Raw genomic sequence first — 14,503 nt, 5'->3', positions numbered from 1 at the left:
TTGGGAATGCATTACCCGGCAGAACTCAGATCTGGAAGATAGTTATGAGGGAACATATTTTTCAACAGAATGAATGGGTTCAGTCACTGCCCAGACACAGAATAGATATGTCCCTGGATGCAGGAACACATGTATATTCAGCTTGGCAGTGAGCTGGTGAAACCACCACTTTGAAAAAGGAAGCATTTGTCAAAGCTAGGAGGGTGGGAACACATGAAGCAAATGTGGAATACAAGGAACGCAGAAAGAAACTTAAGCAAGGAGTAAGGAGGGGCTAAAAGGGGTCACGAGAAAGCTTTGGCCAGCAGGATTAAGGAAAACCCCAAGGTTTTTTATACATATGTAAAGAGCAAGAGGGTGGCCAGGCCGAGGGTTGACCCACTCAAGAACAAGGGAGAGAATCTATGCGTGGAGCCAGAGGAAATGGGTGAGATATTAAATGAATACTTTGCATCAGTATTCACCAAAGAGAAGGACTTGGTGAGTGATGAATCTGGGAAAGAATGTGTAGATAGTTTGAGTCATGTTGAGATCAAAAAGGAGGAAGTATTGGGGTTCTTGAGAGACATTAAGATAGACAAGTCCCTAGGGCCTGATGGGATATACCCCAGAATACTGAGAGGGGCAAGGGGGGAAATTGCTGGGGCCTTGAGAGAAATCTTTGTATCCTCACTGGCTACAGGGGAGGTCCCAGAGGATTGGAGAATAGCCAATGTTGTTCCTTTGTTTAAGGAGGATAGCAAGAATAATCCAGGTAATTGCAGAGTGGTGAGCCTTACATCAATGATAGGGAAAGTATTGCAGAGGATTCTTTGAGATAGGATTTACTCCCACTTGGAAATAAGTCGTCGCACTACTGAGAGGCAACATGGTTTTGTGAAGGGGAGGTCGTGCCTCACGAAGTTGATTGAGTTTTTTAAGGAAGTGACGAAGATGATTGATGAGGGTAGGTAGGGCTACATGGACTTCAGTAAGGCCTTTGAGAAGGTTTCTCATGGCAGACTGGCACAGAAGGCGAAGTCGCACGGGATCAGAGGTGAGCTGGCAAGGTGGATACAAAACTGGCTCGGTCACAGAAGACAGAGGGTAGCAGACGGATTTCTGGAGGGCTGTGACAAGTGGCATTCCTCAGGGATCAGCGCTGGGAGCTTTGCTGTTTGTAATATATATAAATGATCTGGAGGAAAATGTAACCGGTTTGATTAGTAAGATTGCGGACGACACAGAGGTCGGTGGATTTGCGGATAGTGATGAGGGCTATCAGAGGATACCCCAAGATAGGGTTAGTTGGAGACTTGGATGGAGAGATGGCAGATGGAGTTTAATCCGAGCGAATGTGAGGTAATGCATTTTGGAAGGTCTGATACAGATAGGAAATATACAGTAAATGGCAGAACTCTTAAGAGCATTGATAGGGCAGAGGGATCTGGGTGTACTGAAAGTGGCAATGCAGGTGGAGAAGGTAGTCAAGAAGGCATACGGCATGCTTGCTTTCATTGGCCGGGACGCTGAGTTTAAAAATTGGCAAGTCATGTTGCAGCTTTATAGAACCTTAGTGAGGCCGCACTTGGAATATCGTGTTCAATTCTGGTCACCACACTACCAGAAGGATGTGATGGCTTTGGAGTGGGTACAGAAAAGATTTACCAGGATGTTGCCCTGGTACGGAGGGCATTAGCTATGAGGAGAGGTTGGAGAAACTTGGTTTGTTTTCACTGGAGCGACGGATGTTGAGGGGTGACCTGATAGAAGTCTACAAGATTATGAGGGGCATGGACAGAGTGGTTAGTCAGAAGGTTTTCCCCCCAGGGTGGAAGAGTCAATTACTAGGGGGGGGGCACAGGTTTAAAGTGTGAAGGGCAAGGTTTCAAGGAGATGTACGAGGCAGACTTTTTACACAGAGGGTGGTGGGTGCCTGGATCTCGCTGCCGGGGGAGGGAGTGGAAGCAGATACGGTAGTGACTTCTAAGGGGTGTATTGACAAATACATGAATAGGATGGGAATAGAGAGATATGGTACCTTTTGTACCGTGACATTGGTTTCCTGAGTCTAATTACCTCCTTGTTGAAAAACGCCACTAACAGACAGTCCTTGTCGATTCTGAACATTAAAATTCATCAAATATTACCAGTAGTGAAAAATTGCTTTAGTTTTAAACAGGGATACAATCCACGCCTTCTCAGAATAAATCCGCACTGGAGTGGTTTTCCAAAGCAAAACTCAAGACCAACTTTTTAACAATTCCAACTAAAATCTGATAAGTCACTGGGATTAGTCCTCAGCTGGGGTATTTGGTTTAATTCTGGACACCATATTTCCGGGGGGGTGGTGGGGGGGGGGGCGGTGGTTGGAGGAAGTACAGAGGAGACTTAGTAGAATGGGAACAGGGATGAGAGACTTCAATCAGGTGGAGAGACTGGACAAGCTGGGATTGTTTTCCTTGGAGCAGATCAGGTAAAGAGAAGATTTAACAGAAACAGTTAAAATTGGGGTTGGTTTTGATGGAGTAACCAAGGTTATTCCAGGCTCCACTGTAATCCAGGTCAGTATAGAAACAGGTTGAATGGGATTGACAAAGAACTGGAGAGAAGATGAGATAGTTTGTTAAGATCTGCACTATCCAAAAGCGTGGTGCGCTGGAATTCTACTGCCTTGCCCATCATGGAATCGAAATGGGTGAGGAGCGTAAGACAGAAATGCCCATTGTCGTTGAGCAGGAATTTTGTGGTCTTGCTGGAGTGAGGACAGATTCAGTAGTGATTTCCAACACTGAGTTGCAGCAATACTGGCAGGGGCATTTGCAGAGTTAGTGGGAAGAGGAGGGAGGGACTAATTGTAAAGCTCCTTCAAAGAGCCAGCCCCAAATGGTCTTCCTTTCTTTTAGCTGATTCTATGTTTCTCTGATAACAGAAACCATTGAACCCGTATCTCATGTAGACAATTGACATTCAACAGGTTTACAACCCAGAGGCTGGTTTAATTGTTCTCTGATAAAGGTGAGAGTGGGAAAGCAAAGACAGGACACTGGTGAGACAAAGAGTGTCTTTATCGGAGCAGTAGGCATTGGTCTGATCACAAAGTGGACCTTTGGTTTCAATCAATCAATGATAAACTATGGATTACATTCCTATTTCACGCGTATTTGCTCTCAGGACGTGGATAACACCGAGAAGGCTACTTGTTCATCCCTAGTTACCAAAGGAAAATGTTGGACAATACAGTTGCAGCATTTTGACCCCATGACGATGAAGGAATAGCGAGATATGTCCAAGTCTGGATGGTGCATGACTTCGAGAAGGGGAACATTGAGGTGATGATGTTTTGTACTGGAGACAAAGTAGAATTCTGTTCCCTCCCCTGTGACCCGAGACAACCTGGTGCTGATTGTAGGAACCCAACCTTCGATGTGAAGAGCAACGGTCAAAAACACAAGTTTTGGTATTTTGGGGCTGAGGTTTCTTTATTGGGCAGCAGTGAATGAGTTTGGCTCTGAATATGAGGAAGAGAGTTTTCAGATTGAGGTATTAGCACAGTGAGAGCAACATTGGTGAGTGAGCGATGGGTGGACAGGACTTAGTGTGAGTTAGGACACAGGCAGCAGAGTTTTGGATGACCACAAGGTTACAGATGGTGGAAGAGCAGAGACATAGAAACTGGAAACTCAGCAGCAGGAGGAGGCCACTCTGCCTTTCGGGATTGCTCCGCCATTCATTGCAATCATGGCTGATCATCCAACTCAGCGGTCTAATCCCACCTTCCCCCTATATCCTTTGATGTGTTTAGCTCCAAGAGTTACATCCGACTCCTTGAAAACATTTTGGCCTCAACTGCTTTCTGTGGTAGCAAATTCTACAGGCTCAGCACTCTCTGGGAGAAGAAATTTCTCCTGATCTCCATCCTAAACGGTTTATCCTGAATCCTCAGAGTGTGGCCCCTGGTTCTGGACTCCACCACCATTGGGAACATAATTCCTGCTCTACCCTGTCTAGTCCTGATGTCTTGACCTCATTGTCTGAAGTCCAGTGAAAGAGAGAGAGAGAGCGGCACAGCACAGCGGTTAGCACCGCCACCTCACAGTGCCAGGGTCGTGGGTTCGATCGCTGTCTGTGCAGACAGTTACTGTGAAAACCCCGAGTGGTCACTCTCTGCCTCCTGTTCAGGGGCACTGAGGGAGAATCTAGCATGGCAATTGCACCTCACCAGCAGGTCTTTCGGACTGTGGGAGGAAACCGGAGCACCTGGAGGAAACCCCACACGGAAACAGGGAGAACATGCGGACTCCAGAAATTCAGTGACCCAAGCTGGGAATCGAACCCAGGTTCCTGGTGTTGTGAGGCTAACAAATGACTGTACTGTGAAAATCCTCTAACCGCCACACTCCGGCACCTGTTTGGGCACAATGAGGGAGAATTTAATGTGGTCAATGCATCTAATCAGCACGTCTTTTGGACTGAAGGATGAAACTGGAACATCAGGATAAAGCCAACGTAGACGTGGCAGGGATGGGAGGTGCAGCCACCGCACAGGGAGTGGCCCAAGCCAAGCCTGGAAAGGAACCAGGTCCTTGGCACTTGAGGCAGCAGTGCTAACCACTGCATGTAATGCACAATATGGAGCTTCTCCTGATAAACAATTGAATTGTGTGTCAGTATCTGGTCAAAGTTAACAACTAGTCGATCCACCACATTAAACCTCACCCTCTGCATGTTGTCAATTAACCTACAACTACTGAACAACGGGTGGATGCTGAGGGACTCTACCTGCACTGTGACCTCACTCTCTATGACTGCACCACATGTGCACTGTGGGAATTGTAGGGTGGGTTTCCAGTCCGAGGAACAATGAAGGTGGACAGGTGAACAAGTCATTGAGAGGGGAGAGATGCCAAATTAATTCTGTTCCCTCAGTGAGAAGCCCCTCCCACCACTGGAAATGTTCAATTCAGTGAAAAAATTGTGGAAAGTGTCAGTGATTCAGCTCTTCTCATCTTTTAATGAATTGAAGAATTGTAGTAAAGGGATATTTGAGCACCTTCTTGATCTGCTCTCTGAACTTGGTCTGGGTAATGGCGTAAATAGCAGTGTTTGTGCAGCAGCTCAGGAGCTGCAGCATGAAGCCAATTTCCTGAACAATATCATCTAGAAATATAGATTCATACCCCAACTCATACATTCGTTTCCATATAGAAAACAGCATGAACAGTGACCATAACAGGATGAAATTGGCTGAGATTATAAACAGTAAAATGATGGATTTCTTTCGACTCTCCATCTCTGGGTCTTTGGGACTCTCCCCACTGCTGTGAGCTCGGAGTCGCCTGCGGGCCCTGCTGCTCACTACAATGTGTTGGACGGTGAGAGCATTGAGCAGCAGAATGAGAACAAATGGGACACATGGGGTTATAATGTAATGGAGGAACTCGATCGCTACCCAGGCCACTGATAGAAAAACATGTTCGTTCAGAATGCAAAATGCAGGTTGGTTCATCATCCAGTAATGAGGTCGGAATATAAAATACCAGATAATGTTCTTTACACAGCTGAGCGCGGTCACTGTTCCCAGAACCACACGGGCGGTTTTCTCACTGCAGTATTTGCTTTTCAGCTTTGTTCCACAAATGGCCACAAATCGATCAAAGGTGAAGGTGACGGTGAACCAGACGGAGCAGTCAGTGGCTGCGTAAAGCAGGATGGCGTGGATGTTACACACGGGGACTGACCCCCGCAGGAAAATAAACTGTTCCAAGAAAACAATTGGAATGTGTCTCAGTATCAGGTCGAGGATAATGACGAGTAGATCTGCCATTGCCATGGACACCAGGTAAGTTGTGACACAGTTGGAGAGACCACATTGTCTGCGAGCCAGGATGACGATTGTGATTATGTTCACTGTAAGGATAGGAATTAAATTATGAAAAGACACATCAGACTGGCAGAAAGATACAAGTCCCATTCTTTGATTGAGAAGGAGAAGCAGTTGTGATTTCTACCATGTTGCTGTGTAGAGAGATGTATTCAAACACATTGATCTGAAAGAACTGAATGGGGAGTGCTGTGAACATTTTTTATTATTCAATATTGAGACATGGGTGTCAGTGGCTGGCCAGCATTTATTGGCCATCTCTAGTTACCCTTGTAGGGTTATTGAGAGTCAATCGTGGATATTCAGAAGCTTTTTCCCAGGGTGGCAGAGTCAATTACTAGGGGGCATAGGTTTAAGGTACAAGGTGCAAGGGTTAAAGGAGATGTACGAGGCAAGTCTTTTACATAGTGGAAGCAGATATCACTGACTTTTTAGGGCGATCTGGACAAATATATTTATAGAATGGGAGTCGAGGGATACGGTCCCCAGAAGTGGACAGGATTTTCGGCAACAGGATCAGTGCATGCTTGGAGGGTGGAAGGGCCGGTTCCCGTGCTGTAATTTTCTTTTATCTATTTGTTCTTCGCTGTGGTTCTGGAGTCACATGTAGACCAGGCCAAATGAGGACAGCAAATTTCCTTCCCAAACGTACATTAGTGAACCAGATAGGTTTTTCAGCAGATTCTTATTATCAGATATATTTTATTGAATTCAAATTCCACCAGCTGTTGTGGTGGGATTTGAACCTGTGTCCCCCAACGTTAACTGAGTTTCTAGATTAATGGCCTATTGACAATACCACAAGGCCAGTCACTTCCCCTTACGGAGGGCAGGTTAGAGTAAATAACAACAACTGAAGACCTGGAGGGAATGGACACAGATTGACCGAGTGGATTCCAGTGATGATGAGAGTCTCATAGGCAGGGGAGGGATCCTGGGATCGGTTTTCCTTTTCCCGCTTCTCTCCTGACTCCAAGAATGCGTATTCTGGAGAAGGAGTGTTTTAACCCCTCCAGTGCTGTGAGTTGTATGGAAGAAAGGGTAAAAATTTATTCATTGCAAAACCCAAAATGTAAACGGCAACGAAGATTGACTCCTTGTAGACACGTATAAGAAAAGATGATTTCCAGAGAATTGATTTGCACCTGGATTATTAGAGGTTAAAATTTATAGAGGTCGCTTCCTTACAGTCCATAGATGGTGGCTGAAAATGTTGGATTCCTGAAGGATTCTCCCCATTTTTCTTGCTGCAATGACAATAATGCCTCCCTTTAATGTCAGTAAAATGAAGGAAATAGCCATCGACTTCAGGAAGTGTAGTAGAGGACATGCCCCACCTACATCAACGGGAATGAAGTGGAAATTGTCGAGAGTTTCCAGGTAGCCAGATCACCAACAACCTGTCCTGGTTCCTCTATTCCGATGTTATAGTTAAGAAAACCCACTAACACCTGTCGCTTTTCAGAAAGCTACAGAAATTTGTCATGTCCACTAGAACTATGAGCCGTGCACCACAGAAAGCATCCTTTCTGGATGTATCACAGTTTGGTCTGAGCCACGACAGATCAGCCATGATCTTATTGAATGGCGGGGCAGGCTCGAAGGGCCAGATGGCCTACTCCTGCTCCTATTTCTTATGTTCTTATGTTCTTATGAAAGTAGCTGGTCTGATTAGCAGGTTTACGTAGAAACATAGAACATTACAGCTCAGAACAGGCCCTTCGGCCCTCAGTGTTGTGCTGAGCTATGTCCAATCCCAAGACCCAGCTATCCCACTTCCTATCATTCTGGTGTGCTCCATGTGCCTATCCAATAACCGCTTGAAAGTTCCTAAAGTGTCCGACTCCACTATCACAGCAGGCAGTCTATTCCACACCCCAACCACTCTCTGGGTGAGGAATCTACCTCAGACATCCCTCCTATATCTCCCACCATGAGCCTTATAGTTATGCCCCCGAGTAACAGCTCCATCCACCTGAGGGAATAGTCCCTCCACGTCCACTGTATCAATCCCCCACATCATCTTATAAACCTCTATTAAGTCGCCTCTCATCCTCCTCCGCTCCAAAGAGAAAAGCCCCAGCTCCCTCAACCTTTCTTCATAAGACCTACCCTCCAAACCAGGCAGCATCCTGGTAAATCTCCTCTGCACTCTCTCCAATGCTTCCACATCCTTCTTATAGAGAGGTCATCAGAACTGAACACAGTTTGTGGATGATACTAAGATTGCTGGATTTGCAGATAGTGATGAAGATTGTCAGAGAATACAGCAGGATGTGGATAGGTTGGAAATTTGGGGGAGAAATAGCAAATGGAATTTAATCCTGACAAATGTAAGGTGATGCATTTTGGTAGGTCCAATTGAAGTGGGAACTATAAAACGTATGTCAGAACCATCAGGAACATAGACACACAGAAAGATCTGGATAGGCAGGTCCGCAGATCCTTAAAGTGGCAGCACAGGTAGGAAAGGCAGTGAAGAAAGCATTCTCGTCTTCATCAGACTGGGCATCGAGTATGAAAATTATGTTAGATATGAAAAACGTTTGTTCGGCCACATTTGGAATACTGTGTCCAGTTCTGGTCACCACACTCCCAGAAGGACATGGACACTTTGGGGAGAGTGCAGAAACGGTTTACCAGATTGTTCCTGATATGGAGGGTATTAGCCAGGAGGAGAGATTGGATAAACTGGGATTGTTCTCCCTGGAAAGACACAGGCTGAGTGATGACCTGATAGAGGTTTATAGAATTATGAGGGGTATTGATAGGGTGAACAGTTGGAAGCTTTTTCCCCAGGGGCAGAAATGACAATTACAAGGAGGCACAAGGTAAGGTCTCGGGGGGGAGGAAGGTTTTTACACAGAGGGTGATGGGGGCCTGGAATGCACTGCCAAGTGAGGCAGACACATTAGCATCATTTAAAACTTATGTGGAGAAACATATGAGTAGGCAGGGCGTAGAGGGATAGAGGTGGTTGGTCTAGATAGGACAACATGATTGGCATAGGCTTGGAGGGCTGAAGGGCCTGTTCTTTATTCTTTGTACAATTCCCGCTTTTCCTTGGGAAAAGCAGCCAGTGTTATCAAGGACCACGCGGACCCCAGGCATTTTCTCTCCCATCTTTTTCTGTTATGAAAAACATACAAGATCTGGGGCCACGTACCAACCGAATCAAGAACAGCTTCTTCCCTGCTGCATTCCAGGAAATTTGTCTACCTTTACTCCCATTCGCTTTCCCAACACTACCTCTTTTGTGATAATGAGAGTTTCTAAGTTCTCTCCTGCCATTGTCTTCCTGTCATCAATTTTTGCCATTTTATTTGTGTCTTCCATTATAAAGACAGACAGAATATCTGTTCAATGCCTTGGCCATTTCCTCATTTCCAGTTATTAAATCCCCCTTCTCATCTTCTAAAGGACCAATGTCTACTTTAGCCACTCTTTTCGTTGTATATATTTGTAGAAGGTTTTGCTATCTGTTTTTATAGAAACTAAGAAGCTGGGCTAGCGCTTAATATAAAAAAGGATAGCAAGAGTTTTTATAAATATATAAAAAGGAAGAGGCTGGCTAGGGTGAACGTTGGTCCTTTAGAGGATGAGAAAGGGGACCTAGTGGTAGGGGATGGGGATATGGCTAAGGTATTGAATAACTTTTTTGTTTCTGTCTTCACGGAGGAGGACGTGAATAATTTGCCGGGTGTTAGCGATGGAAAGGTGGTAGGACTGGAGGGTCTTAATGACATTACTGTTACTAGAGAGGCGGTGCTCGACAGACTGGAGGGGCTGATTGTGGACAAGTCCCCAGGACCGGATGGAATGCATCCGAGGGTTCTAAAAGAAATGGCGGAGGTTATAGTGGATACATTGGTGGTTATTTTCCAGACGTCGCTGGATTCCGGGGAAGTGCCGGAGGATTGGAAAACGGCTAATGTTACGCCGTTGTTTAAGAAGGGTGCCAGGCAAAAGGCAGGGAATTATAGGCCGGTTAGTTTAACGTCTGTGGTAGGTAAAATGTTAGAATCCGTCATTAAGGAGGAAATTGCGAGCCATCTTGAAGGGAATTGCTTGATAGAGCAGACGCAGCACGGTTTCATTAAAGGGAAGTCGTGTCTGACAAATTTACTGGAGTTCTATGAGGATGTGTCTAGGGCGGTCGATAGAGGAGAGCCGGTGGATGTGGTCTTTCTGGATTTTCAGAAGGCGTTTGACAAAGTACCTCACAAGAGGTTATTGCAGAAGGTCAGGGGACTTGGAGTTGGGGGTAGGGTGTTAGCGTGGATAGAGGATTGGTTGTCAAATAGGAGGCAGAGAGTGGGGGTCAACGGGTGGTATTCGGATTGGCGGATGGTGACTAGTGGAGTGCCCCAGGGGTCGGTGCTGGGGCCTCAGCTTTTTACCATTTATATAGATGATCTGGAGGAGGGAACCGAGTGTAGGGTGTCGAAATTTGCGGATGACACCAAGATTGGGGGAACGGCAAATTGTGCGGAGGGTGTGGAGAGTCTGCAGAAGGATCTAGATAGGCTGGGCGAATGGGCCAGGAAATGGCAAATGGAATTTAATGTTGGCAAGTGTGAGGTGGTCCACTTCGGTAGGAAGAATGGTAGGAAGGACTATTACTTACGTGGCGAAAAACTGCAGCAGGCGACGGTGCAGAGGGACCTCGGGGTCCTCGTGCATGAGTCGCAAAAACCCAGCTTGCAGGTGCAGCAGGTGGTCAGGAAGGCAAATGGGATGCTGGCCTTCATAGCGAAGGGGATTGAATATAAAAGTAGGGAGGTCTTGCTGCAGCTGTATAGGGCATTGGTGAGGCCGCAGCTGGAGTACTGTGTGCAGTTTTGGGCGCCGCACCTGCGCAAAGATATTTTGGCCTTGGAGGGAGTGCAGAGGAGGTTTACTAGGCTGATGCCGGAGTTGAGGGGGTTGAGCTATGAGGAGAGGCTGAATAAACTAGGCTTGTACTCGTTAGAGTTTAGAAGAATGAGGGGAGATCTCATTGAGACATATAAGATGATGAATGGGATGGATAGGATAGAGGTGGAGAGACTCTTCCCGCTCAAAAAAGACGGTAGGACTAGGGGGCACAGCCTCAAGATAAAGGGGGGGCGTTTTAGAACGGAGTTGAGGAGGAACTTCTTCACTCAAAGGGTGGTGAATCTCTGGAATTCTCTACCCGTTGAAGTGGTGGAGGCTGCCTCGCTAAATATTTTCAAGGAGCGGGTTGATGGGTTTTTGATAAGAGAGGGGATTAAGGGTTATGGGGAGAGGGCCGGAAAGTGGAACTGAGCCACGACAGATCAGCCATGATCTTATTGAATGGCGGGGCAGACTCGAAGGGCCAGATGGCCTACTCCTGCTCCTATTTCTTATGTTCTTATGTTTATATTCTGAGCTAGTTTACTTATAATCCATCTTACTTTTCATGTCGGTTTTTCTCTTGACTTCTGGTAGACCTTTAAAGAATTCCCAGTTCTCTAGGTTCCCACTAATCTTTACCACTTTGTATGCATTTTCTTTCACTTTGATCCCTGCCTCAATTTCCTTACATGCCCATGGCTGATTATCTCTTTTCCTACAGTCCTTCCTTATCACTGGTATATACTTTACTGAGCACTGTGAAAGATCACTTTGAAAGTTCTCCACTGTTCCTCAGCTGTCCCACCATAAAGTGTTTGCTCCCAGTCTACCTCAGCCAACACCTCTCTCATCCTATTGTAGTCTTCTTTGTTTAAGGAGAAGACAGTGGGATTGGGTTTTACCGTCTCACGCTCTGGATTTTAAATTCAACCAAACTGTGATCGCATCTTCCAAGATCATTAATTATTTCCATCTCATTACACAAGACCAAATCGAGGAGAGCTTGCACCCTTGTCAGTTCCATGACGTACTGTCCAAGGAAGCTATCGTGGATACATTCTGTGAACTCCTTCTCAAGGTTGCCTTGACCAATCTGGTTTGACCAATTGATATGTAGATTAAAATCCCCTGTGATAATTGCTGGGCCATTTTTACATGCATCAGTTATTTCTTTGTTTATTTCTCACCCCACCGCAATGTCATTATTTGGTGGTCTATAGATTATGCCTATCAGTGACTTTTTCTCCTTACTATTCCGAATTTCCACCTAAATGGATTCAACCTTTTCCAGAGAACCTCGTCACCTCTCACTATCGCCCTGTGTCATCCTTAAATATCAGAGCTACAGCACCTCCCTTACCTTCCTGTTGGTCCCTCCGAACAGTTTGATATCCCCGGAAATTCAACTCCCAGCATCCTGTAATCATGTCTCTGTAATGGCCACCAAATCATACTCGTTCGCAACGATTTGTGCTATCAATTCATTTACCTTGTTTTGAATGCTACGGGCATTCAGGTAAAGTGCCGTTATGCCAGTTGTTGTATCTTTCTGAATTCGAACACCTCTATTAATAACATCTCCTGAGTTCTCCTTACTGAGCAGGTCATTGACACTGCTATCAAACTGCTCAGCAATAACCTGCTCAGTAACGTCCAGTTTGGGTTTGGCCAGGGTCACTCAGCTCCTTACCTCATTACAGCCTTGGTTCAAAGATGGAAAAAAGAGCTGAATTCGAGAGGTGAGGTGAGAGTGACAGCCATTGACATCAATGCCGCATTTACTGAGTGTGGCATCAAGGAACATTGGCGAATCTGGGGTCAATGGGAATCAGGGGGCAACCTCTCCGCTGGTTGGAGTCATACCTGGTATATAGGATGATGGCAGGGTCAGTCACCTCTACTCCGGGACATCTCTGCAGGTGCCCCCTCAGGGTAGTGTCCTCGGTCCAACCATCTTCAGCTGCTTCATCAACGACCTTCCCTCCATCAGAAGGTCAGAAGTTCGCCGATGATTATACAATGTTTAGCATCATTTGTGACTCCTCAGATACTGAAACAGTCCATGTTCAAATGCAACAAGATCTGGACAACATCCAAGCGTGGGCTGACAACTGGCAAGTAACATGACCAACAAATGCCAGGCAATGACCATCACGAATAAGAGACACTCTGACCATCGCTCCTTGACATTCAGTGGTGTAACCATCACTGAATCCCCCACTATCAACACCCTGGGGGTTACCATTGACCAGAAACTCAACTGGACTCACTGTATAAACACAGTGGCTCCCAGAGCAGGGCAGAGGCTGGAAATACTGCAGTGAGTAACTCACCTCCTGAGTCCCACAAAGCCCGTCCACCATCTACAAGGCACAAGTCAGGAGTTTGTGATGAAATACTCCCCACTTGCCTGGATGGGTGCAGCTACAATAACGCTCAAGAACTCGATTGCATTGAGGACAAAGCAGCCCCACTTGATTGGCACCCCATCCACACTCACTCCCTCCACCACCGACACTCAGTAGCAGCCGTGTGAACCATCTACAAGATGCACTGCACCTTAGACAGCACCTTTCAAACCCACGAACGTTTCCATCTAGAAGGACAAAGGCAGCAGATAAATGGGAACACCACCACATGCAAGTTCCTCTCCAAGCCACTCATCATCCTGATTTGGAAATATATCGGCTGTTCCTTCGCCGTCGCTGGGTTAAAATCCTGGAATTCCCTCCCGAACGGCATTGTGGGTCAACCCACAGAACGTGGACTGCAGCGATTCAAGAAGGCAGCTCACCACCACCTCAAGGGGCAACTAGGGATGGGCAATAAATGCTGGCCAGCCTGCAACGCCCACGTTTCACAAATGAATAAAACAAAATTCTTTGCAACTGGGGAAGAGGGTGAGGGAAAGAGGGCAGGAGAGAAGTGAAATAGATAAAGTAGAATTTAATAAAGACGTAGGTAAAAGTTATCCAGCAGCAGGGCTGAAGCAGAGGTGGTGATATATGTGTGTGTGTGTATCTGTGTGTGTGTGTGTGTGTGTGTGTCTGTGTGTGTGTGTGTGTGTGTGTGTGTGTGTGTGTGTGTGTGTGTGAGTGTGATCTGATGGAGGGCGCAGTAGACAGGGTTGGGGGTGGAGAGGATGTGGAGCGGGAGATCAGGTCAGGGTCAAAGGGAGCTTGGAGGGTGTGAACAGTCTGGTTCAGCTTCAGATAATCACCAGAGTGGGGAATGGAGATGTGGATGGATAGGGAATGGAGTTTGTGACCACAATGGCATCATTTTTCCGAAATGTAAATGACAAAAAGAGTTAAAACGTGCTTTGTAGGATTATTTGCTAGATGGAGACACTTACTTGGGACACCAACAAGAGCCAGAAGGGGATAGTAAATTCCTTGGATAACCTGAAGTGTGTAATAGATGCGATCAGCAAGTGTCAATCTTATTGAATCTAGATTAAGCCAGTAAATTGCTCCGGTTATACCCCTGTCCATTGCTGTAACGTTCCAGTCCATTGTTCTCAGATTCTGATCCATTGTTGTAACATTCCAATCGATTGTTCTCGGATTCTGATCCATTGTTGTAACATTCCAGTCCATTGTTCTCAGATTCTGATCCATTGTTGTAATGTTCCTATTGATTGTTCTCAGATTCTGATCCATTGTTGTAACATTCCAATCGATTGTTCTCGGATTCTGATCTATTGTTGTAACATTCCAATCGATTGACACATTTTTGGAACTCTCTAATCCATTGTTCTCAGACTCTGATCTCTCCAGC

The 14,503-nt window shown here is 46.0% G+C and overlaps 1 protein-coding gene across 1 annotated transcript; it reads right to left on the bottom strand.

Moving 5' to 3' along the window:
• Positions 1 to 4,984: 4,984 nt before the first annotated feature.
• Positions 4,985 to 14,301, bottom strand: LOC145337081 (putative G-protein coupled receptor 139). Its single transcript, XM_080181829.1, has 2 exons — positions 14,079 to 14,301; positions 4,985 to 5,889 (listed from the first exon to the last, which is right to left on the bottom strand). Exons 1-2 carry the CDS (start codon positions 14,299 to 14,301, stop codon positions 4,985 to 4,987), a joined length of 1,128 nt encoding a protein of 375 aa, XP_080037955.1.
• Positions 14,302 to 14,503: the final 202 nt, after the last annotated feature.

The sequence above is a fragment of the Carcharhinus amblyrhynchos genome, unplaced genomic scaffold (genome assembly GCF_965287045.1).
Source record: "Carcharhinus amblyrhynchos unplaced genomic scaffold, sCarAmb.v2.hapA scaffold_43, whole genome shotgun sequence".
In the NCBI taxonomy this organism is placed as follows: domain Eukaryota; kingdom Metazoa; phylum Chordata; class Chondrichthyes; order Carcharhiniformes; family Carcharhinidae; genus Carcharhinus; species Carcharhinus amblyrhynchos.
The sequence above is the reverse complement of the archived record's forward strand: the minus strand, read 5'-3'. Positions and strand labels throughout refer to the sequence as shown.

Excerpts from the sequence above, each read along its gene's own strand:
- LOC145337081 (XM_080181829.1), bottom strand. The coding sequence starts at position 14,301 with ATGGATCAGAATCCGAGAACAATCGATTGGAATGTTACAACAATGGAT. Across the intron at positions 5,890-14,078 it reads GGCTCTTGTTGGTGTCCCAA|TGAACATAATCACAATCGTC; the intron begins GTAAGTGTCTCC and ends CTATCCTTACAG.